Below are 25991 nucleotides of genomic sequence, written 5' to 3'. Positions count from 1 at the left end.
TTCAAACTGCAGTTTCCTATTTCACCCCTTGAAGGCAGCAGCTTTCTGAAGAAACAGGATTACATACACTATAGTACAAATATATAGTATATACAGTATATATATGATATTTGGACAATGTGCCAAAATTGCCCAATTATAATTAAATTAGCACTAAAGGAAAACAAAATGTTATTGAGGAGTTATCCTCTTTTTCTTATTATGACATAATTTGGTGGTGTAGAACCTGTGGTAAATATTTATCATAGTTTTACATTTGCATCCATAAAGTTGCAGTTTGTGAATACATTTTGGAAAATAAAACATTAAAATTACAGGAAAAAGTGTTAAGTTCTAAATGGAATCCCTCTACATGTGTCATAAATAAAACAATCATTCAACAATATGTTATATTTATTGTCAAATCATAACTGTAATTAATATATTTTGGCTCTTGTTTAGAATTTGGTTGCTAGGTAACAGTTGTGGATTTACCTATACCTAAGTACAATTATAAACTTTACAAAAATTGTCCAACCGGGGACAAATGGGCAAAATGTTTAGTGAAGTCTGAAATATAATCAGCCTACCAGTGCCCCTCTAATTATTGATCCAGCCCAATGTAGGAAGTAAAATGTATTGATACCTGTGGGATCCAACAGGGCATTGGCCGCTCCCCAGCGTTGATAGAGCGCTGCCAGTTCATGGGGGCTGTAGTTCTTGAGAAAGCTGATGACATCTGCCGGCATCTCAGCAGCAGCAGCCTCTGACACTGACTCCTGCCTGACCTCTTTGTGATCGTCTGAAGGCAAAGCAGCAGACGAATGGTTCTGCAATGCTCCTCCTTGGACCTGTGAGGATAAGTAACTGTGTGTTGAGCTGTGGGTGATAGCACTAGGCCTTGTGGCATTAGCTCGGCTTTGGCTATGTGAGCTGGATATGGGCTGGTGATGGGACCCTCTCGCTCTGTTGTAGTCCGCTAGTGCATGTTTACTGGACAACATGTAGCCCAACCCCTCCTGGGGCATCATGTAGCGATCATTAGTCCGTGGGGCCTGCGTTGAGCTAGGATTCGATTTCGAAGAGCGCAACAAGGATTGTGCACTTTTCTCCAAAGATGAAGAAGAGGATGTCCGAGGGTAAATATTATCGACTTTGGATTTAAAATAAGACTGGTGACTCTGATCTGGTGTGGATCTATTATTGCTGGTGCTGCCCCCTTGTGGACGCACAGGTGGCCTACCACTTTGGCTGGACACAGTCTTCTTGGAAAAGGCGGATGTTGAAGATGAGGGCAGAGTGGGATTGCTGCTGGGTCTGCTTTTCTTAATTGGTTCATTTGAATTGTTTGGTGGTTGGGTACGTTTTGATCTTGACAGCGGAGCCAAAGGTGGGCACTCCTTTCCTTCCAGAACCGGGGGCGGACCTGTCCGCCTCCTCCAGGACAATGAGTTCTCTTTGGAGCTTTTAGGGGTGTTTTTGGGGGCCCATTTGGGAGCCATACTTGAGCTATTACTGTTGATGCGGTGTGCCACAGTCTGGTGCATCCACAGGACTTCAGGGTAGCGTGTGGAGTGAGAGCAGAAGGAGCACTTGTGGCTGGGTAGGTTCTTTCTGTCCATTGCCATGGTGCTTGGCCCTCTATGTTCATCTGTTCTAACGCACAGATCTACAGGCAATAAACTTGGGTCAAGGGGAGAGGAATTCAGGGAAAGGTCAGTGGAAGAGGAAACAGAGTTGTTCATGTCATGAAGGAGAGTTTTCTTAGAGAAGCCACTGGGGGTCCCTCTGTCAGAGCTGGAGCTCGGGCTGGGGCTGACGTCATGGGAACCTGGGTGTTGAACACGAAGGTGAGTCTTGTAAGCGCTGGACTCAGTAGTAACAAAATCACACAAGCTGCAGACGAAGGGTTTCACATCTGTGGGAAAGAGAAATTACAGTGGAAAGGTCAGAAACTGCAGCGAGAGGAGTGCACAGAGCTCCTGCTGCTACCAGCCAAAAGTCAGAGCTCATTACTTCACTGCAATGTGTCTTCATCTCGCACTGTCATCTGGGGATTGTTCCCCTGAATCACCACTAGGGCGCAGCATTAAACAATATTACATCTCAGTCATGCAGGACCAGGACTGAACACAACACTGAGTGTGTGTGAGAGAGAGAACGAGAGAGCGAGAGGGAGACACAACCTTTAATAGTAACATTCGATCAAGTAAAATAAAGTTATGTTTATGTCTTATTTTATGTGATGTTCTATTATACAAAGACATATTTAATATAATCTTTCTACAAGATGCAGTAGAACTACTGCAGTAAATAATTGTAACAGTAAATCTTAGCTGGTGTAGCTGCACAGTGTCCACAAGATGGCAGACATGACCTGTTTTAACTTGTAGCCATTATCAATGTTGAGATTTATCTCAACAACTTTACAATAACAGTGGCCTTTCAGTAGAGGATGAATCTTGAAATATAATAATAATGACAAAATGTATTTATAAATCTTGTAATGAAATAAAAGAAGTATTATCACAGCATTTTGTGTCTCTTCCACCAACAGTAGTAACCTAACATCTGTTTCTTATTTGGCTTTTCTGTTGGCAACACTCACAGCTCAGACCGCCAAGGTCAGGTTCTGTTCAGTTGTAGCAGGTCTGAACTTCTCGTTTACAAAAATGACTTATTCTAATAAACATAAAGATTGATATAGAAGTATAACACATTGCAATCAAAAATATATTGAATTACTATATACTGTAAATCAGGCTTTTGTTGCCTTGTTTAATTAAAGATAATGAACATAATAGTGATTAGAATATTTCCAAGAGCACAGTGTGGGATATTTAGGACTAGCATCTCTGTCCTCTGGTTGTCTTTTCCCTGTTGCCTGCATTTCAATCCACTGGGAGGAGACTATAAATAACCAATCCTTTCGACATCAGTCTGCCTGACTCCCTCACTGCTAAGAAGAGATGAGAGACAAGTAAGGTGTCCCACAAAGTAACCTTAAAGAGACAGGCTATGATCATTACCACACCTTACTAGAGTAAACCTATACTTTACAATTGATAACATCTTTTAAATCAGTGTTTAGTCATTCATAATTATCATTATTACCATGGGAAAAACAAGAGCTACTACTAACTAAACCACTGTTGTTGACCTATAGAAGTAAACATATAGGCATATGTTTCTTAACTGGCAAAAAAGGAGCAAAAAGCATATTCACACAGAGATAAGGGGGGTGCGGGGAGTTTCCTGAGACAGGAAGACCTGAAATAGCACACAGCTCGATCAGGCCTGAAGAAACGATGTGGCTATTTTAGAAAGTCTCTACTAACAGGGAAGAGTGGAAACAATCACTTCTAAGCACAGCACTGTATCCTGATCTGGTACTGTAAATGCAGCTACAGTGGTTGAAAATTCAAGGGTAAGTAGAGAATTAGCGCTTCATCCAGGGCGCTCTGTTCTTCTGTGATAATTACATAGCTGGTTTTGACCTTGCATGGCTCGCCTTTTTGTTTTGCTCGGCTGTGTTTATTGGTTGAGGAGGTGAAAAAATGGAAAGCATTCCAAAAATGCAATGTACTTGACAAGTCACTGAAAAGACACTTTAATTTAACAACAAACGCCCCAAATCCTAGAACTATATGATCAGGATGGAGAGCAGACTTGTAAAGATAGTTATTGTTAACACTTGAAAGTTTACTGACTCTTTGATCATGTGTGGTTAAAGGGTGAGATAAAAGAGCAGAAATCTGATGTAATTTTAAAGTTCAACCACATGAGGGCCCTTGTTCACGCTGCCATAAGTCTGGACCCACACAAAGCACATTTTATGAACAGATGTTTACTACAGAGACAAAGTGAGAGGTCCCCAGTGGGAGTTCTGGAAAGTGCCAGTCATTTCGCTGTGAGAAAATCTAAGTGACTGACAGAAAAGTGCATTTGTAATCGTAGAGTTAATTAACTAGACAAATGTAATTATACTATGTGGATATGTTCAAGATTTAAATATTTATGCCATGCTAATTATGATCATGTAGGCCATCATGAGCAAAACATGGTACATATAGGCCATTGAAGGATAGTTTTAATGTCTAATTTGAAGTTTTGTTGAGTGGCTGCAAAATAATATTATTTTAAAGAACGACTTATTCAGTGATTATTTTTGTATTAGTCGCCTAGTTAAGAGATTATTTAAATTGTACGTTGAGACTTATCAACCAAATAAAGGTTGCAATCAGGTGACTGAAGGCTTCTAGAAAGAGAATATTTATGAATAAAGTGCAGTACTGAAAATGATATCAATATTTTTTTATATATTTTGATTTAATAATGTCTTTGTTTTAAACAGCCTTTTTGCATGTATTTTAGAGTCTGTTTAAACCAGATAACAATATGTTTTATAATCGACTAGTCACGATTAAGCGATTAATCGCCGCAGCCCTTGTTTTGTAGTTAATTCCAATTTCACAAACTGTTTGATTGACTTACCTTTTATCTCACCAGCATTCGCAGAGCCCATTTCACAGGCGTCTTGTCCCAGCGCTGAAGCCGGAGGAGAGTCCCCATATCCCGGGGTGTTGGGTCGACTTGGGGACCCTGAATCTGGATCACTATTGGAGCCACAGCGGTTGTGTTTCGTGGCGCTGTCTTTTCCTCCCGGTGCCCGTCCACCTCTGTCCTTGCTGTGGACCTTCTGGTGGAGATTCATCTGGTGGCGACTGCGGAACACCTTCCCACACTCGAAGCACGCGTTGGCCTTAGAAGGAGCCGGGGACTGGGACGGTCGTTTCCGGTCTTGTCGAGATGCCGGTCTGTACTCTGAGTCACTGAGGCTCTCTGGAGTTCTGTCCCCTGAAGAGGCTTGACTGCCCTGCCCGGAGCTGCTGCGTCTGCCCGGGCCTTTCTTCTTCTGACCCTGAAGCACATAACGACTGCTCTCTTTTTCAAACACCACCGCGGCCGAACCCAAAGGCTCCTCTGCATTACTTCCTCCTCCGTTAGATGTCTTGTAACTGGGCTCCACAGGTTCCACCACCTTTCCTTTCGTGGCTAACTGCCAAGCCTGATAGCTGCAAACAGGATCGAGCTCTGGGATCCTCTGACCCAACATCTTCTCCTCACTTTCCTCCTCTTCATACTGTGTATTTTCCTTTAAAGGTTTTAGACATAAGTAGTCAAGGAGACATTTCTTAGCAGCAGGAGCATCCTCTTCACAAGGCCTGCATTGGTTTTGGGATTTCTTGCCGTAACTAAAACTGTGTACTTTATCGTGCGCCCTCAGGCTTTCTTTAGTATGGAAGAGGTTGCCACATTTGGAGCACATTTGATAGATGGATGCGGAAGAGGAGAGGGTTTCTGGGTCTTGTGCCACGTCGTTGATGGTGGCAGGATGCTCCGCCGAGTCGGCTCTCGATCGCGACCTGGATTTTGTGTTGTGAGTTTTCATGTGAGACTTGAGGAACCAGGCCTCGCGAAACCGGCGTCCACAGATTCGGCAGCAGTGGTCGAAAATCCCAGCGTGTTTTTTCATATGTGACTTTAAGAACCAGGCCTGGGTAAAGACTTGGCCACAGGTCTCACAGGGGAAGCTGCCATCATCCTGAGACGGCGCCGCGTCCGGTTCAGACAAGGCCTCCTCCTTCACAACAGTCTCTTCTTCTGTATCGGCTGTAATGTGAACTTTCTCTATGTGGCTTAGCAGTTGGTCTTCTCTCTGCGCTTCAAAGCCGCAAAGGCGACAGCAAAAAGGCCGCTGGTCAGATGTTGATTTTTCTCTTTTCAAACTTCTTACAGGCAACTTCCTCCGGCTCTCCTCTGACACGTTACCGTTGATCATTTTGTTGCACGCTGAACTGCTTTTGGTCGGGCTTGTTCCCCCGTCAAGCCCCTCGGAAACGCTCATCTCCTCCTCTTCCCCCCCGTCGTCCTCGTTGGAATGGTGAGTAGACAAAGTCCCAAGATTGTGGCTGCGGATGTGCACTTTGAGGTTGCCCTTCTGGGATGCCCTGTGGTCGCAGTAGGGGCACTTGTAAGGTCTGGCCCCCGTGTGTCGCCTCATGTGCTGGGACAAAGAGCTGAGGAAGGGGAAAATACGTCCGCACACGTTGCAATTGAATGAACCGGAGCCTTTCTCATTGGTGCCATCTTCACTTTCAGGAATAGCTTTTTCGTCCACTATCTTCTTGCTCTCAGTTTCCATCACGTCCGCACTGTCTCGGGGGTTTATAACTGAGGACATCTATTTGGCCTTTTTCAAGCTCAAATTTAAATCGAGCGTTATCTGCAACTCATCTAGCAATGTCCGGGGCACCTCTAAATGTCATACAGTGCTCTTCAACTAATTTATGTGCAATTAGCACAATTAGCAACTTCTTTGAAATCCATTCATGTCTTCATTGTGTCAGAATGTGTTTTACATCCACATCTTCTCTTCAGTCCCCTGATCACAAAATGGTCTCTGTGGCTGTTTATCCGCCTGAAAATAAGAACATGAGATACAGGTTAGTTTGACATCAATAATGATAATTATCTATACAAAAACTAGAACTTCATTAGACCAAATCTTGATATTAAAAATCACACAAACTGGACAAAATGTTTGTTGAACAGTTTTAGAATAATCTGAGTCTGAGTCTGAGTCTGAGTCTGAGTCTGAGTCTGAGTCTGAGTCTGAGTCTGAGTCTGAGTCTGAGTCTGAGTCTGAGTCTGAGTCGAAGGAGAAGTCTGAGTCTGAGTCTGAGTCTGAGTCTGAGTCTGAGTCTGAGTCTGACTCAGACTCTGAGTCTGAGTCTGAGTCTGAGTCTGAGTCTGAGTCAGAGTCAGAGTCAGAGTCAGAGTCAGAGTCAGAGTCAGAGTCAGAGTCAGAGTCAGAGTCTGAGTCTGAGTCAGAGTCAGAGTCTGAGTCAGAGTCAGAGTCAGAGTCAGAGTCAGAGTCAGAGTCAGAGTCAGAGTCAGAGTCAGAGTCAGAGTCAGAGTCAGAGTCAGAGTCAGAGTCAGAGTCAGAGTCAGAGTCAGAGTCAGAAGAAGAAGAAGAAGAAGAAGAAGAAGAAGAAGAAGAAGAAGAAGAAGAAGAAGAAGAAGAAGAAGAAGAAGAAGAAGAAGAAGAAGAAGAAGAAGAAGAAGAAGAAGAAGAAGAAGAAGAAGAAGAAGAAGAAGAAGAAGAAGAAGAAGAAGAAGAAGAAGAAGAAGAAGAAGAAGAAGAAGAAGAAGAAGAAGAAGAAGAAGAAGAAGAAGAAGAAGAAGAAGAAGAAGAAGAAGAAGAAGAAGAAGAAGAAGAAGAAATAATGACGATAATAATAATAACAATTTGAAACATATCACTCAGAAATGAAGGTAAATACAATTATTTTGTATCCCATACTATTTTCTGAAGAAAAAAGACCTTTTGATAGCCAACGTATGAAAGACACATTGCTAATTAATTTTCATTGTATGTGTTCCTTGTGCATTCAGAGCTCCCTCTTTGCACTATGACTACACATGTTGTGCTTGTGGCAGAGGCAGAGCCATGCGCGACGACACACTGGCTGAGTCGACACTTTACACAATTAGGGTGAAGGGGGTGTGTGTGTGTGTGTGTGTGTGGAGAGGAGGTGGGGAAGAGGGGAGGGAGGTGCAGTCACATCAGCAAGATCAGCATCTTATTCCCACCATATTCCCTCCCACAGCGACGGCCCCGTGCACTCGCCTCTACAGGCACTATCACATGACAGGGATCTTAAGTGCACAACAGGAAGTGGCTCTGAGACAGTTTGCTCTGTTTCTTAAAACGCTGCTGAATGAGGTCACGCCGACGTTCAACGGCAAAAATGAAAGAAGACAATGAAGGAAGTTTCATTTTTGATGCAGTGTGGTGTATACAGGTGTCTGTCACAAATGTTTTAAACTGATTTTTATTTTAGTGGTTCAATTGAAGAAACATGTTTTGGAGGGTTTTTTATGTACATTGTTTATTTTCTTCACGTACTCTAACCTGAATATGTTTATGGGAAGGTGTTTGCGGAAAAAATAATTATTTATCCTTACGCCTGAATAATTCATGTATAATATTCAAATTGATTGGCATGCCTCTGGATATATGCTGCCTGCCTTCTGTTAACAGAAAAAAGCGGATGTTTTAAATTATGTATTGATGTAGGTCTTAATCTCTTTACATGAAGCACTTAGAGAGTAAACCACATCTTTATTTTGTCCTCCTTGTCAGGTCAGTCAGCTCATTAAAACATCCCTGTGTACGTGTGTTCTATATTTGCTGGCACGTTTTCAAGAACAAACATCACAGCGGCCGCTACAGTGGAACGCCATCACCATCAAAGCCCCAAAACATTAAAGGAGATTTAGCTGGAAAGTGTAGTATTCATTTCAGCTGTTGTGAACGCCTGAAACTGTGACCTACGTGAAATGTGACTGACAGCATTATTACAGGCTATTATATAAAGTGCCAAGGCCCATAAGCTGAGTTACTGCCAGCATATAATTATAACTGGATAATTGATCATAATCAGAGGAGGGTAAGGTGGTGGAGGAGGGACGTTAGTACAAGAACAATCATATGTCTTAAACTCGGGCACTATCTATCTATCTATCCACTTGTGATTTACAGGGTTGAAATCAGCCGGGATTCTCTGGAGTGCTCAGTAAGATGTGGCTTCTCAAGCAGTGCAGTTCTGACAGATATCACACTGAAAGGAACTGAACTATAAGGTACCATTACACTGTTTGGATGAAGTCAACTTTGGAACTATTTTGACTATTATGTCCTGTGTTGTTTTGGTAACAGGCTTAATTGAGATTGGTACAATATTATCAAGTTTATTCAGTAGCACTATGATGTGTTTATAGATACCTTTAGTTTAGCTGTATAAATCTTTCCCTTGCATATTACAGGGAGACACTACAGGCAGATTACACTTGGAAACAAGAACAATTGTTCAATCTGTTCTAAAATGTTTTTCCTTGAGTTCACTTTCATCCAGATTGTAGATTCAAAGGTAATTTTCTCCAAATGCATGTTTCTCTCATCTAGACATAAAGATCAACCCTTAAAGCAGCACCTACACACACAAAACCTTACAATCTTGAACTTGAAGATTTTGATCGATCGTACAGAAGGATTTGTTGATGTCTAATTTCAAGCCTGGTTTATTTCAGTTCTACCTAAAAACAATTTGGCAGAATTAACATGTTTATTTTCAGTCAAATCTAGTTTACTCAAATACTAGATAAGATATCCCAAATTCCCAAATTCTCACTGCAGGTTTTCTGTATCTAATATGTCAACAAAATAAAACAAGAATTTTAAACCTGACGCTACCAAAACATTACATGATAAAAAACGCAACTTTATTTTTTACATTTAAGATGATTTCCTTTTTGCCTGCAGTGCTTTGCCTTCAATTCAAATAGACATTTATACCACCAGTGATATTTGTGATAGTAAAATACAAGGCAGTCATTTGTATTAGTTGAGTTGTTAAGTTTTCATGGAATCACCACATTTAATTTTAATCTATGACAGAACATAAGGTGACATAGATAACTGTCCCATTCATCCGGCCACTTAACGTCCCTCTTCCATCTGCTCAGCTCCCTGTCTCCACATCGCTCGGTTACTCATTAATACCATTAGCGCCTCCCTCCAGTTCTGCCCGATAAAAACAGTGGATAATGATCTTATTTCCTATTAAATGGCCTTTTCAACTGGGGGTCATGGGGCGGGGGTGTTGCCTTTTCAATGGTAAGCCTGTCATCCAGCAGACAGTCACATGTGCAAATTGAAATGTAATAAGATTAGTCAACACGCGGGAAACAATGCAGAAGCCCTCTTGGTCATAGGGGCAAATAAGATGTAATAATGGTCGTGCAGCATGACATCGGCAACATCAGCGTTATGAACTCTATAAAGGGAAATGCATACGTCTCCAAAAGGCGTTCAAGAACAGTTCAAGTTGACTTTGTGAAGCTGGTTCGTCATTGAATTCTTACAGCTAATTAACCTCTAACACAGGGAAATTAATATGATACAGAGCAGGTTAGTGTGGAAAATGGCTGTTCACTTTAGATGATTTGATGCAGCGATTACAATGGAAAGTCTATCGATCGCAAAAGACACACATGTAACTGAAAGACTGTGTTTAAATGGTCATTAAGATACATCTGTCACGTTGTGCTATTCTTTTTTTATGGTATTGTACAGAGAAAGACCTTAAACAATCTAATATGTACTCTAAAAATAGCAACTTGGTTTATATTCTCAGTGTTTAAATGCATAGGTAAATCCGAGTACGTTCTTGATCTGATTTTTGCCTCCCTTTTCCAGAGAACGTGTCAGACCACTCTGTTCCCAGTCATGTGCAGGTCAAAGAGACAAAGAGGTGAAATCGTTGGGCATCTAGTAATTTAGCTGTAGTGGCAAAACTGTGTAGCTTGCTAATGACAAATTAAAATATTTACATAAACAAATAATCAGGTTTTGGAAATAAAGTGAAGCGACAACTTATTTACTTTGAGCAATACATTTTTAGACATGTAAAAACAGAGCAAAACCCACACATCAAAGCTCAGATACTGTAGCGTTTACTGCTCTTTTTAACTCAATGAAATAAAGAAACTATGAGAAAACACAAGCTAGTCTGTGATGGAGGGACTGTAATGTGTGTCATTTCTCATCTTAAATCAGAGAGTCCAACACATGTCTGATATTTTCCTGTTGTTTCTTGCCTGTCATACTTGGTCAAAGTTCCCTAAATACATTCAAAGTGCTCCAGATGTGTTAATGTGATTTGGGAGATTTGAATCACGCCCCCTTGATCAAAGTTCTATGTTTAGATGCATTTTAGACATCCAAGTTCCAGTTTATTAGTCAGGAATGTAGTTTTACTACGTGGCATGTGTGTTATAGACTAGTTGTGAGTGGATTCAAATAATTTACAGTAGTATTAAACATGGACAAACATATTAGACATGTCATAATAACAAAATTAGTGCAAGTGAATGCCCTGTAATGGTAACTAAAAGGATAGAAGTGAATGCCCTTCTTCTCATGATGTTTTCCTTGCTTAGAGCTAGAGATTTGGAGCCATATGGCACTTCCATAAATGTCCAACAATCCCGTTCTCATGATTTTCATCATTGCTTTGTTTCTCGGCTCCACACATTGCCTTTTTATACAAAGCTGTTAATGACACCAGTGTTAAATGAAAACAAGCACTTCCCTTTTCTTCTGTGTATGTTTAGGTGCTGCTGTTTTCTCTCCAAACACAAACTGCTCAGGCCGGACCAGAGCAAGAGGAGGAAATCCGCTGTTATTTTCCCACTCATCCCTTCAGTCCAGACCGGCTATTTCTGATGTTCACATCTGGACTGGGTCTCGAGTGTCGAGAAGAGTGTCCATGTGAGCCACAAGTGTTTACAGCTGCAAGGCATCTTTCTCTTCTAATATAGTACACCAATATTACTATCATGCAATCATTTGGACATTAAGTAAAGTTGCAGAACATGTTTGGTGGTTTTATTCAAATTCACCTCACTCCCTTGTTGAGTGAATTACTAATAAAAACTGCTACAACTTAATGCAAAAGAGGACAAACTGCTCCAGAAAGAAACAAAAAAAGCTCATACCTTTTAAAATGAGAATCAAACAGATGTATATAAAATAATGAAGAAAAAAATGCATCACTATAATTACCTGCACACTTAAAATACTTATGAAAGGTAGAATTATGTTCGAAACAGCAGAGGTGGAAAGTGTACTCGAGTAAAAGTAGTAACATGGCAAAAATGTACAAGTACTGCTACTCAAAGAACTAATTACTTTGTCAAGCAATTGTGATCACATTCAGGTCAGTATTTTGTACAAAACACGATTCTTAATCTTTAAAGCTAAATTAAGTTGTTTGAAACCACAATTCTTTGAGCTCTTGCCAAAGACAGCAGGTGATGCATTGCAGCTCTGTCTCTGTGTGTGCGTGTGCGCGTGTGCGTGCGCATGTGCGTGTGTGCGTGTGCATGTGTGTGCGTGTGCGTGTATGTTTGTCGGTGTAGAAAAGAGCAAAGACAGATGTGAGACAGCCGTCCTTTGTGCCATGTCGGGACTTTTAATGTACTTTGTATTAATGCAACTTCTTTGGTTTTAAATGCAGCGAATTACAGTTGCATGACTAGAATTCTACTCGTACAACAAGTACAAGAACACGTTTGAAATCTGCCCAGAAAAGCACAGGTAGTTGGAGTAGTGGAGTGAAGAGGGAAAACACTGTAGATATGTTGATAAAACAGAAATGAGAGCAGTCGTAGCAGTAGTAGCAGTGGTGCGAGTTGTGATAGCAGAAGCAGCAGCAGCAGTAATATATATTTTCAAGCAGTAGTCGACCTTCATAAGGCATGCTACTATCTTATCTTTGACATAAACAGCGGGTCATTCTTGAACCATCCTCTGCTAATGTGTTTCTCCCTCACAGTAGCAGCTTTTGAGGTAGAGCAGAAATGTGCAGTGGTGATAAATAAAGTGTCAAGTTTCTGTGAAAGTCCTCACATCTGTGAAGGCAGAACTGAGGAATCAAGCCGCAAAAACAGAGAGCCCCTTTAATGTCGTCCGCACATGATTTTTCAAAGTTTAAATGCGCACAGTGTTGGCCGTCTTAGCACTGCTCCATACAGGCCACACTGAGCTGGCTGCCACACACAAGCTGCTCATGGAACACGGGGAAGAAGACAACTTGTATCTCCCATACAGCTGCTCACTCAGAAATCCAGTCTTAACTTTACGAAACAGGGATCGCTATGGATGACACATAAATGCACAAACACATGCAGTACAGAGGCAGTGTATTCCCAGACCAATCAATAGTCCATTATGAACAAACTGCGCTTCACCTCCCACCCTTCTCCAAAATGAGCCAACAAAGAGGTACGCTGTGAAGGCTAATGCACAGCTGGATACCACACACACACACACACACACACACACACACACACATACAACTACACACACACACACACACATACAACTACACACACACACATATACACACAACACGTCCACCTACACGGCACGTAAAATGTACTTCAAGACCTGTAGGGAAGAGCTGATCAGGGTGACTGATTTGTATTGAAACATACTAAAACTGATGTAAGAACATAATGTAACCCAAGTGGTTTGTTTAACGTTTGTTTTAAAAGATTATTATAACATATAAATAATGTATAAGTATGAGCAACAGTACTGTTAATTCCTAGCTCTTTAGAATGTATTGATATGTATTTCTATATGGTTGTTTTTTTCATCTATTATGACAGTGTCCTTGTGTGTTCTTCTATGGCAAATGTCAATACAACAAGTGAGTACTAATAGTGCTAAAGGAGGGCATTTAGTTAGTAGTATTCTTGAGATATTATGACTGAAAACATGTAGGTGCCCTATTTGAGATCAAAACTATGATTGTGAGAATTTTAGAAGCAAAAATAAGTCCCAAAGTTCAATCTTTACTCCAAAAACGTAAATGTGTTGTTGTTATTTTTGTTTTCTTTGGCCTGATAAAATGATTACATTACATTATCATTAAGAACATTTGATTTCATACAGCTAGACACATGTCACAGAGCCAAGGTTATCTTTTAGACCATGTCAATGAAAGCAATGTAAAATCCCTGTTTGAGGTGACGATCAACTGCAGCGTACGACACTTTTGGTACCATTTGTCCCAAGTCGCAGCCAGCCCCTGGTCTGTCAGAGCGGGTCATTCTCATAAGTCCGAGGAGCAGTGGGGGGCTTTGTGGTATTGTTGGGCTCACTGATTCCCATCCTAGTCCTGGTCCCATCCCTGCCTCCCCCCATCCCTTAAACCCATTCCAGAACAATGGCGGGGGTCTGCTCTGTCTGTCCCGCCTCAGCCTCAGCTTCACCCCCCGGGCCCCCGGTAAAGAGGCAGAGAGGGGGATCCAGCCTGCTGCAGTCTATTTGTGTGAGAAGGGGCTGGAAAGAAGGGTGCATTTGGTTGTGTGTGTGTGGGTGTGTGTGTGTACGTGGGGAAGGAAGTGGCAGGTGTTTGGGTCAGTACTGTCATCTCACATTTTGGGGACTGACCCGTGCTACTGGGGATTATGGGATGGACGGCTCCTTGTCGTAACCTATGGTGTTTAACAATAAAGTAGGGATGTCAAGATTATTTTGTAATTATGCAGGTCACAATATAATCGTAAGCACTTTAAAAATATGAATAATAGTGACAATTATAGTACCACAAAACAGATATCAACTCAATCCAGTGTTTCGAGTTTTTATATATGGCTGTTTATGTCATGTTATTTTATAGTTCAGAGAGGATGATGAAGCTGGTCACATACTTGAGAAAGGGTACAGTATTTGACAATGTGAATGAAAGGGATTTCACTGTTGTTTCGTTATAGTGATAGTTGCAAAATGGAGTTGTTTCTTTACACAATAATTGTAAAACTACGTACAACAAAGAAATACAGAATTTTTCATTTCTATGACATTAGTCCCGCTGTTATGGACAACAACGCAGACCATCCAAAAAAATAACTGACATCTGACTAAATGCATGTTTACTAAAAGTTGTGATCATTTATAGGGAGAAATGTGAGAGGATCTATGGTCAATCTCAACAACAAGGCAAGTTGTATATTGATTGACATAGAATTATAACAGATGCCCTTCCTGACAGAATTCACATAGATCAGTAGTGGCAGTGAATTCGACAAGCTTGCACACTATCCTTTCAAAGTATTTATTAAATAGTTATTATAATATACTTGATTTTTTATTGCATTTTTCTATTAATCTGCTGTTCTGGAACTCCTGGAATTCCCTGGAATTTGTGGGCCAAATAGAGGTTCTCTCATCTGAGCTTTTTATAATTAACATATGAACTATTGTTATACTAATCAAGTCAATAACAAAACAATAGTATCAAGCTCCAACTTTTCCCGCTAGTACAAAGAGATCTGAGTGGCCATTATTTTCTACTGTTCAAAGGATTACTTTTTGGATGCATTTTATCATTTTAGTGAGTTGGCAAATCTGTGCCTGCATCGTCCTGCCCCACACAGACACCCTTCCTCCTCTTCCTCCCGAGCACCCCGTTTCTCTCACACCACTCATTAACCCTTGGGTGCTCCTCCGGCCAGTAGCCGTTGGTAATCCTCCCTGATTCCCTGTACACCACAGCAGCATTCCTTTCTCACTCATAGATGTCTACCAAACTATCATTACCTCAGATTTAAACAAAAGAGGCCGCAAAGTATTATTCAAAAGCATAACTGTCGTCCATAACAACCGCCTTAATTCAAGGCTACACCCTTTTGTGACCACAGTCTATAGATGATACAATAGCACAGACTAGTTTGAGTTATGTTGGGTCATTTTGTTTCTCAATGTATGTCTATATGTGCGGCATCGTTTTATTTCAACTAACATTATTTTTGAATAAAACTCTTACTTGAATAAAATTTTGGCGTAATATTATGTTGCTGTAACAACACTCAATACACAATATCAATTTGAACTCTCTTGTGTAGTTTACTCATATAAATGTAAGAAAAAATATATATAAGTTTTTGCTCATATGTTTGCATATTAAAATAAAGCAATTTATGTGTAAGAATTGCTGAAACTGCCCTTTTTTTGTTAAAACTTGAATAAATCAGGTTTTGAATTAGATCTGAACAAATCCATCAGTTCAATTAGTCAAAATCGCATGTGTGTGTAGGTTGTACTTTAAGTGCGGATCTTTATGTCTCTGTGGGAGAAAAATCATTTGGAGAAAACTGCCTTTGAAGTTACAATGTCCCGTATAAATCTGGATGAAGTGGATTCAATCAAATAATAAAACATCTTTCGGAGCAGATCGTGTTGTAGTTTCCAAATTAAAGCTTTTAAGTTGAGCGAGAAAACTGACCAAAAAACAACAAATACAATTAAAACAATTACTTTTGCCGGCCTCACCTTAACCCCAGCGAATCGTAATTGCAATTTTAATGAGTGTAATTAGCAAATACAGTTTTTGACCGTAATTACCTCCTAAAAAAAATATATCCTCATTCGGCATAAAAAACTGCTAACCGTGTAGTTTAGATCTGGACAAACATTAAGTACATGTGATTATTTTATTGGATTGTCAATTTATACAGTATTTTCCATCTTCAGTCGTGTCAGAAACAGTACAATTAGATATTCAGCCCTTCTCAATACGTCCTACCTCAGCCAGTATAGAAAGCAAACCTCGCTGGTCTAATATACTTCGGCAACAAGTCATGACTGGTTCGATTTGAATCTAAATTGAAATTGCCTTCCTGACTTCCTGCTGTGTCCATCCACTTGTCCTTGCTCCCCACATCCATCTGCAGCAGCGCCCAACCTCTGCCTCTGAACTCCAATCGCTCTCTCCCAAGTGTAATTAGACCAGTGACCTCAAAGCTCGCCGCCAGCCGCTCGCACTGTCACACTCTCTGATACGAGCGTTTTATTTTGCCTTTTTGCTGTGACGCGGCGGTCTGTGCAATTTGTAGCTTTACAAGGACGGTAAGGAGGTTGCTGAACTGGAAAGTATATATGCATTATGTAACAACATGTGAGCTACAAAGTTTGCGGCGAAACTTTTACTGCAATGTGTGAAGCTGGCAAGGATTTCTGTTTTCAACCTGCCCTTACCTCCAGGCGTTTACAGAAGCACATATCCTGTAAGGGTTTTCGAGAGCATAACAGGCCAATAGATCTGCTTTCAAAAACACACACATTGAAATACACAGCACTGCTCTCCCACAGCCGGGACGAGAGGGTTCCCACAGAAATCCTCCGATGGCTTGACTACAGAGCGCCTGTGTGGGCTTAAAGAGGCATTTGTTTTCCAGAGGTGTTCCACTCACTGTTCGAAAGCACAGGACTGCAAGCCAAAACCGAAGAAAAACAACTGCAAGCTGCCATCACAGGTTTTGAGTGTCAGGGCCAACCTGTCTCAAAATCGAAGCTATGTGAACATTAAGAGAGACGAGGAAGGGTTTAAGGATTCCCACACGTTCCTGACAGTATATATTAGAATAAAAACCACAATGTTGTTCGACTAAATTACGACCGCAACGATTAGTCTGAATAATTGTGGTTTGTCAACTATTTAAGTAATCCTAACCATGCTTTTATTATTGTTATCTTGACAACAGAGACTAAAACATAAGCCAAAAGACGTTTTATAACAAAGACAGTGACGTCATTGAATCCAAAGGCCGACAAAAAAATCTGTTTTTCAGCAATAATAGACCTCACTTGTAAATATTCTCTATTTATAAGTGTTCAGTCGGGATATTTCAAACTTTATTTAGTTAAAAAGGCATTCAGAAAATCTCTGGGTACAATATAAATACATTTCACAAGTCGAAAAATCAAAAATAACTGTTGACTAGTTGACTACTAAAATAATAACACTCACACTGATCACAGAGATTTATATATAAAGGATCTGGTTGAAAAGGGCGGTGTTTTTTTTTTTATTATATTCATCATAAAAACTGAAACCGAGAAGTTTCAGATTTAAATATTAAAAATCTAAATTAATCTCTCAGACTGATACAGGCCTACACAAACAATTTAGCCACAACCAACTTCTGAGAAACTTCAGAGCAATTCCTGTTATCAAAAAAAAACAAGTATGTCATGTTTTAGAACGGAATAGAATGTCACTGTAATTTATGTTGTGCTTAACCAATCACTGGCGCGACTTGTCCAAAATGCTTTAACTGGCACTAAAAACATAAAAACGTCGCCACAATTTTAAAACTGGCTCCAAGTTTCTTATTGCATTGATTTCAAAATGATTTTTATTTGGTTTTAAGTGTCTCCGTGGCCTTGCCTTTCAGTATCTGTCCGACCTGCTGCCGCCCTACCCTCCTGCAGGTTCTCTCAGATCGACTCGAAATATTTACTTTACTACTAAGAGAAAAACAATTGGAGGCCGTTTTTTGTCTGTTGCTGGGCCTAAACTCTGGATTAAGCTTTAGACAAACTGAGTCACAATCTGATTTTAAGTCTTCTTTAAAGACGCACCTTTTCTCTCTTCACACAATTTTAATGTAGCCTTAAGTTTTTAAATGTGTGTTTATTGTGCTGTTTTACATTGTCTTATGTGCGTTTGCGTGTTAAGCACTTTGTTGTTTTTAAGGCGCTCGATCAAAAAAGTTGAATTGGATTTCCACTGCCAAATGCAAATTATGAATAGCAGTTTAGCACCGATCAAATAGTAATAACTGTAATTCAAATGATCAGTCTGAATGCACAGACATTACCATCACTGGCCACAGGTGTCACTAGCGTAGCTGAGTGTGAACATACCAATCAAATTATGGAACAACATTTCATAGGAGTGTTGCACAATAATAAGCCGTCAAATCTTTGGTGTGACTTAATTTGACAGCATGCTGATGTGTTTGCGGCGGTGTAGATCGCCATTAAATACACAACTAAACAGTCTCTGGCCTACAACAGAGAAACACCACGTATTTCCTAAGAACTGCAGTCTTCACGTTCATTAATAAAAAAGCTCCAAAACATCTGCTGAGAATAACAAACACAGAAAATTATCAATAAACAGCCTTAGAGTTTTAGATCGCAGTAGTCTAGTCGTCTTAATGTTGGCCAACCTGTTAATTCAAGCTAACAATATAGTGACTATCTGAGAGTTTCAGTGTGTTTGTGTACCTATCGCTCAGACTGACAGGTAATGTGCACTCCAGCCCTCGTGTGGCTTTGTGGCTGATAGATGAAAAAAAAGTACTGAAGATCTCATCTGGGTCACATCATATCAAGCTGACTGATTCACATTGTGGCTTGTTAACCCGCACAGTGGAAAGGCCTAAACTAATAGTAGAGGGGAAAACAAGGCAGAGAGGAGAGATGCGTGCCGGGGAGACTGAAAAAGACAGAGCTAATAATGAGAGGGAGGGCAGCGCAGCCAAGGTAAGTGATGAACAGTGATGTAAAGTCATGGCCGGAGATGGATCGAGATAATACGAAAGGACGTAAAGAGACAGATGTGAGGAGAGGAGGACCAGGCAGGACCAAGGCGGAGTGTGTCCTTAGATATTTCTTTTCAGGGTCACAAAAGCAGAAATGGTGCCAATATATATTTGATAAATGTTTGAGACTGGGTTGTCCCTCCACACGCGAGTGACGCATTTTCTTTACGGTACGTTAAGACGGTAAAACAATATATAAAAATGGAATATAGTTCAGATACTACACAATAAGAATATACTGTTGTTTGTCAGTTTCATATTAGATCATCTAAATGAATCATTCCACATGGCTCACTGAGCAGTCACAGACAAGCTAAAACCATGTAGCTATTGTCTTTTACTTTTTAATTGTAATTTGTTTTTACTGTGTCTTTTATGCCTGACTTGGGGATGATTGTGTAAAGTCTTCTTGTTTATCTATCTATCTAAAATGTATCTATCAATCTTCTGATGACAGCCTGTTTAGGTGTTTCCACTTGATCCCAAATCGCTCTACAGAAACAATGCTGAATATGAGCCACAACTCACTACAATGACTGTGTCGTGAAGTGGTTAAGTATAGAATAAATGTGAGTGAATGTGAGTGAATGTGTGCTTATGGGTGTGTTTTCAAATCTGTTGGCACATGTAAGAGGCTGTACATGTGACAAACAGTGAGCTTTTTTATGTTTAGGCAGATGTTTGTTGTTTAAAATCAAAGCAACCAACATCAGAAATAGTCCAGTATTCACAAATAATATTCAATAACCAATTATTTCTACGGAAAAGCAGAGCATTTATAGTTTAAGGTCAAATCTGAAAGTGAAATTCCGTGTTTTTTTGCTCACTGTACCAACTTTTCACAATAAAAGGCAGACTTCTTTCATTCATACACAGGTGGTCTCACAATCTAGATTACATTATGTTGCAGTGAAGAAGCATTCCTCCACCCACCTGTTGCAATGAGCTCACCAGCCCAACCAGCTCTGCACCAGTTGCTGTGTTTATACAAGGCAAGAACCACCAGACCGAGGTTCGACAGTCCACAGGCCAGAATGTTCAGCTGACACTGGCACATCTGTTCAAATCAAGAAATTATTACAAGTTACCACGGGGGATTTCATTTAGGTGTGGACTCAAGACTAAGTAAGGAGTAAGGAGCTCAAACAGCAAATATATCATGTATCATAATAAAGAACTTATATCGAAATATCTATAGCAGGTCCCAAAAATACTCTCTGCATAACAAATGATTGGATATAAATGCATCGAAATAAGTGTTAACCCCTGTCTAAACATAAGAAAGTCAGCAAGCACCCTCAAAAAAGTAATGGTCTGAGATAAACTTTACATGATCGCCAAGCCAGACTAAACCAGGTCACAATCTTTATAGTTTTTGTTTATGTGGTCTAAATTTGGGGCATAACCAAACCAGGACTAAACCAGCTTTAAATCAGCTAAATTTGGGCTAAATTATCAACAGCTGACTAATAATTAATAAAACTCTAAATCAAATTCCATGAATCTTGGGGTAGCTTGAAACCATTTCGAAGCACAGTCCTGCACCACTATTGAATAAACACAGTTTTCATTTGTAACACTTAGTAAGAAAATATCTAATTACATATTATATATAATCAATTCATGCCACAAAATGCCTGGGGACACTTTCCTACAGCAGTGATATTATAACAACACATGTAAAGAGATTGCAGCATGTGTTAACATTAACCCACAATCAACAGCTGCGCACCACGACTGACCACTGTGCGCACGTTAATTGAGTCTGGAAGTGCAGAGTGAATACAAGAGCGAGCAAATGTTGCATCAAGTCCTGTTTGTGCAGCTTTGGCCTCTGGAGACCCCGAGAGAGGTACTTCCAACGGGAGTTACCTGCATCAGCAAAACAGCCATTCAAGCAGCAGCCCTTCCAAACCAGCGCAACAGTCGCTGACCAGCCCATTATACACCAAACAGAGGATTACTCACTCTGTCGCACTCCACGTCGCACCAGCTGACGGCACACTGAGGGCAGTGCCAAAAATGGAGAAGATTCTGGAGATTATTCATCAACAGAGATGTCCAAAATACCACTGCTGCTATCACTGTTGCCACTTCTACCCCTAATTATGCTACATTTCTTGTTACTTGTACAAATTATTTGGTCTAGTGATTTAACAATAACCCAAATATTGAGATATCGTATATTAAAAGTCTCACAATCATACCGTGGGCTGCCATAATATATTGTTCAAGTATTAGAAGTATTGTTTTGTTGCAGCAGCTAAGGAGCAGAGGGGACTACAAAGACCATGATCCTTTGCCCCATTCCAATGCAGACAAAATAACTTATTAAGCACTTTTGAATCTTAACTATTTGGATTATGACAGTGATGTCTTGTCAAGGTATTTTAAGGAAAGCTTATCTTAAATAATGTTAGCCTCTCCAAAATATTGCAAAAAGGATTCGGTGAGATCCATATTGTGAAAATATTCAAACATCTACCATGACATTTTGGGTATTGTTACCGCACTATACAGTGTTTAGTGTTTAAGAGGAATATAAGCATAAAAATAAGTAGCCAAACTCAAATGTATTACCTGCTAATAAAAGTACGAGAATGTATCTTTACTGAATTTCATCAGCAACAGTGAAATAAATATATAGAATGTCTATAAAAATAGACATTCTGTAAGTGAATAATGCACAAACAAAAGTACTAGTTGTACTAATTGTAGCTGATTGATTCTGCCAAATAGCCGTAACACAATTTATCATGGGAACAAAAGGCCATATGTTCATCTCGAGTGCTGGGACTGGGCCCGAGGCCGCACTTTGAAATGTCTTTTCTAAAAGAAACATTAGTGACAGTGAAACAAAGTGATGGCTACATAAAATGACCAGTTTACTGTTTCAGACCTTAATAAGGCCAACTTCAGCATAGAAATATTTTTGGTGGAAAGCCTTAAACATTATATCTGCTTCCAATATTTACAATGCTAGTTGGTAAGAAAAGATAAGGACAGAAAAAAGTGGGTCAGGGAGACAATGTTCAAGTGGAAAAGGCTTTGTGGCTGTTCCTAATACTATTAATTGGGCAATTTAGGCAGTTGGTCTGGTATAATCTGCCATGATTAGCGGCTTTACTTCTTTTAAATTGAGTCTCACAAACTTGAGATTAAAGACCACTGCCGCTTGTTTATATGGTGTGCTCTCTAATCATAACCCAGACATGCCCATGACTGCATTAGGATGGCTATCTTAAGTATAACCGAACACACGATAAAAATATATGATCATTGTCTTATTCATCTATGACGAGGGATGATTTGTTTGTGGCTTGACTTTGGATGCTCCACCAGACAAAAGGGCGAGGCAGCACTACCAGGGGCCTCTATATTCCCCCCCTCGCTCTCTCTCGCTCCACTATCCTCCTCACATCTGGCTACAATGTGAGAACAGAGCAGCCGGCTGGTTTGTTTGTTTGTTTCTTAGCTTTGCTAATGAATGAAATAATACAATGTGTATCCTAAAATATGTGTCCAGAAGAAGGCAAACAATAATCAAATGATAAGATTCCCTCAAAACGATATTTTAAAAAGTTACGCAAGCAAAGGTTAAAATTCGCAGCTAAAGTATTACTCATTTTGAAGGCCTAAGGTCATTTCACAACAAAGTCTAATGCTCCTGTGACTTCTGACACAACCATACTACTACTCAGAGTCTGGTATTCAGTTCCATGGATAAAAGTAACAAATCACATGGAATTAAGCTCACTTGGCTTACTCATATGCTTGAGTTTCACCATATTTTGTCAGGATGTTTCAGAATTTATTAGTGTACTGTTTCTGCTGAGATTTGGAGTTTCCCCTTAACCCATGTCTGCACTTAAAGGTACTGACTCATTTCAGGAAGGCAGCATCAAACTAAAAGGGGAAGTTGTATTACCGTTTTTGATTTCCTTAGCGTTGTTTGCCAATGTAAACCTGTCATTATGCCAGGAACATAACCAGATCAACGCGTTTTATTGCTCATTTGTAAAATTATTTTTTAACCCAGACCTTCTGTCCTATAGTGCTTCATATATCAGAGTGCTCACACAGGCGTTCACTAAAAGGCAGCACAGTGAGGTTGGGCTGACATCAGCGGCTAACGATCAGTTCCTCTGTGGGCTGAATGATTAGCTGCAGTAGCCCGGGGACATTTCCAGCTTGTTTCCCTAAGTTAGTCAGACATGCAACATCACTGGCATTCAATCTGCACTAACTATGTCCACTCTCTGTCAGACCTGATACAACCAAAGCCCTGTTTGCTTCAGTTTGAACTTAAAGACAATTTGTTGTGGTTTAAGTTACTTAAGGGTAGGAATTTGGGGCTAAGCAGTGGAGATGCATTGACTCATGATGAAATAGTAACATTTAAACTTTAAATGAAATTGTATTCCCATTCTGTATAATATGAACATATTTTCTATTTGATGGCTGAAGTTAATGTTGCGACTACGCAGCCATTTATTTTTGACCTGTTGCTGACCTTAACATAAAATACTAATTTCAACTCATTAAACAAATATTTCTTTGCAAAGGGTTAATCTCAGACTATGTGTGTATAGTTATGAGAATAATGGCACACTTCTCCCCACCTGATGTCAGATTGCTCCTTAAGCAGAAGTATGCTTGCAGCAGTGTTATGAATGCAAAAAAGCAGTCTCCCTGCTTAGAGTTCACCCAACCCCCACCCATCCTTAATGCCCTCTGGGCTGCTGTGAGTTTGGATTAAGTTTGGGTGCCATGTCCCCTCCCTAAACTGAGCCCTGCCATTGCCCTATGAAAGATGCATGGACAAGGACACAGTAGCTCATAAAAGCAAGTACAATGTAAACTGTCTAAAGAGCGATGGAGCAAGAGGGAGGAAAAGTATGTTTACTGATGAAAGAGAGAGAGAGAGTAAATAGAAGACTATTACTAACAAATATTTAATTAGGGGTCTTGTGTGTGGCAGATCAATACTGCTAGTCTACTACAGTGACATCTGGGCAGGACAAAGAGTGCTACACCTTCCCCCGGCAGCTCACCCCTTCTCTGCCTCTCAATCCCCGATCACAGCCACGTGCTCCTTCAGGCTGGTTCTCCCTGCTAAGCTTATTTCTCCTCTTTAATCCCGACGCAATCACAGCAACAATGCCAAAGCACACTTTTTCATAGACAGACACACAAGCATGAAATTTATTAACTATGATCACTATGTCAGCTAAACCTGATAAGCTCCTAATGAATCCGCCGCACTCAGCTGCAGCGTGCAAATTGTTATTTCATTGGATCATCAATAAGGTGTAAGATGGAAAACCAACATGACTGACAGAGATAGATAAGGCGTGGTGTAATGTAGTAAAAGGCTTTCCATTTAAAACTCAAGTGAGATTGTGTGAGAGAATGGCCGTCATTCAGAAGGGTGGATTATATCAACAAGGCGCATCACCAGCACTAACAAAAACAGCCAACTAGTCACTGACACTCAAAAGTTGCAGTATCTAATCAGAGTTAATCATTATTTGGATGTGTCAAAACTGGTTCTTCTGATACTGTCCACGCCCACGCACAATATTCACCTGACACAAATGGTATTTTAATATAAGCATTTACTTCATAATTGTAACTTGTAAATTGTAACTCATAATTGTAAATTCTAACTTCTGCCATTCTTATGCTTTTTTTATTTTTATTTTTCAACTATATAGGTGTAGTTGTGGTGGTGGCAGCAACAGAACAAACTGGTACTTGAGTAAACAACTTTGTATGAAAGGACTAGAGATTACACATTTAAGACGTTTTGTGAAACGTCTGAATGTAACTATTTTGTGGGAGGTGAAACAAATAAAACACCCTTCAGTCATGTCAGCAGAGTCTTTTCTTCTTTTTGCTTTTGGTGATTTATTAACACACTGTTTGATAATGAAATAAACAGTTTTATACAGTATCAAGTGAGCAAATGGAGAATAATTAAAAAGAATAGTTATTGAGTGGATGTTGATGTGGCACCCGCCCATTCAGCTACTTAAGCTTTTGAGTAATGAGGATGTAATAAAAACACTCCCACATCAGTATTAAGAGCTGACTCCATTATCCAGTTACATTTTGCATCATACAAAATCCCCTAAGCCAATCATGAAATTATTATTATCAAAGCAACGCTAACCAAATGCACATCTCACATCTACATCCAAGCACATCTCACAGCTACAACTCTTACTGTGATACATTTCCTTTTTTAGCCTCCACTATAGATACCGGCGGTAATAGCCCTGTGCATAAACCCTCCTCCGCTCCCCTGCCCCCTCCCAGCTCAGCTCCAATCTTAATCCTCTCATTACTATACATGCTTCATTTATATAAAGTGAAGCGATCAAGTGTTCTCCTGCTGTCTACCTGTCCAGCTCTGCTTTTATGTTATTGATCTGTGTGAGGTGGGGGGTGCGAGAGGGTCCAGGTGTGACCCAAATAGAGGGATTAACTGCCCACCTGTTACTTAAGTTTGGAGAGATTCTGAATATGATCATAAACTTACGATGGTGGTCAAATATAGACATGTTCTCATTATTGAAGGCAGTAAGGAATACATTTCCCATGGAGGGCTCATTTATTATTTAATATAGGAGCTTGGTGTTTCTAGGCTAACACTGAGAGACTGCCCTTTCAGAATGGAAACCCCGCCAAGCGCCAGAGAATCAATGCAGTCACTACAGACAAAAAAACTACTTCGAAATGATGGCACCTTCTCTATAAATAATAATAATTAATAACTACAATAGGATATTTTGTGTACACCTTGTGAACATCCTACCAGTTCAGTGCCTAAAATATATATATATATTCACTGTGCAGCCACGAGTAATGTAGATGAAACGTTATGTCAGATCAAGGACTGAGTAATAAAGACAAAGAAAAGTGATGTCTTCCACATATTCGACACCTTCCACATATTATGTTATAATAATCTCTGTGAT

General features: G+C 40.1%; 1 protein-coding gene across 3 annotated transcripts in view; it reads right to left on the bottom strand.

Annotated features, from left to right (window-relative positions):
- The window catches only part of LOC140374173 (zinc finger protein 516-like), a 38195-nt gene that overhangs the window by 7368 nt on the left and 4836 nt on the right, over positions 1–25991 (bottom strand). For all 3 annotated transcript variants that reach the window (XM_072460990.1, XM_072460993.1, XM_072460991.1), the window contains exons 2-3: positions 4474–6460; positions 626–1897 (exon numbers count right to left, since the gene is read on the bottom strand). In XM_072460990.1, coding sequence (XP_072317091.1) covers positions 626–1897; positions 4474–6223 — 3022 coding nt within the window. In that variant the 5' untranslated portion in view covers positions 6224–6460. The remainder of the gene's footprint in view (positions 1–625; positions 1898–4473; positions 6461–25991) is intronic.

Source organism: Eucyclogobius newberryi, unplaced genomic scaffold (assembly GCF_026437365.1).
Source record: "Eucyclogobius newberryi isolate DKJ021-1_F unplaced genomic scaffold, fEucNew1.0.hap1 SCAF_3, whole genome shotgun sequence".
NCBI classification, from domain to species: domain Eukaryota; kingdom Metazoa; phylum Chordata; class Actinopteri; order Gobiiformes; family Gobiidae; genus Eucyclogobius; species Eucyclogobius newberryi.
Note: the sequence above shows the minus strand (reverse complement) of the source record. Positions and strands in the feature narration are given on the sequence as shown.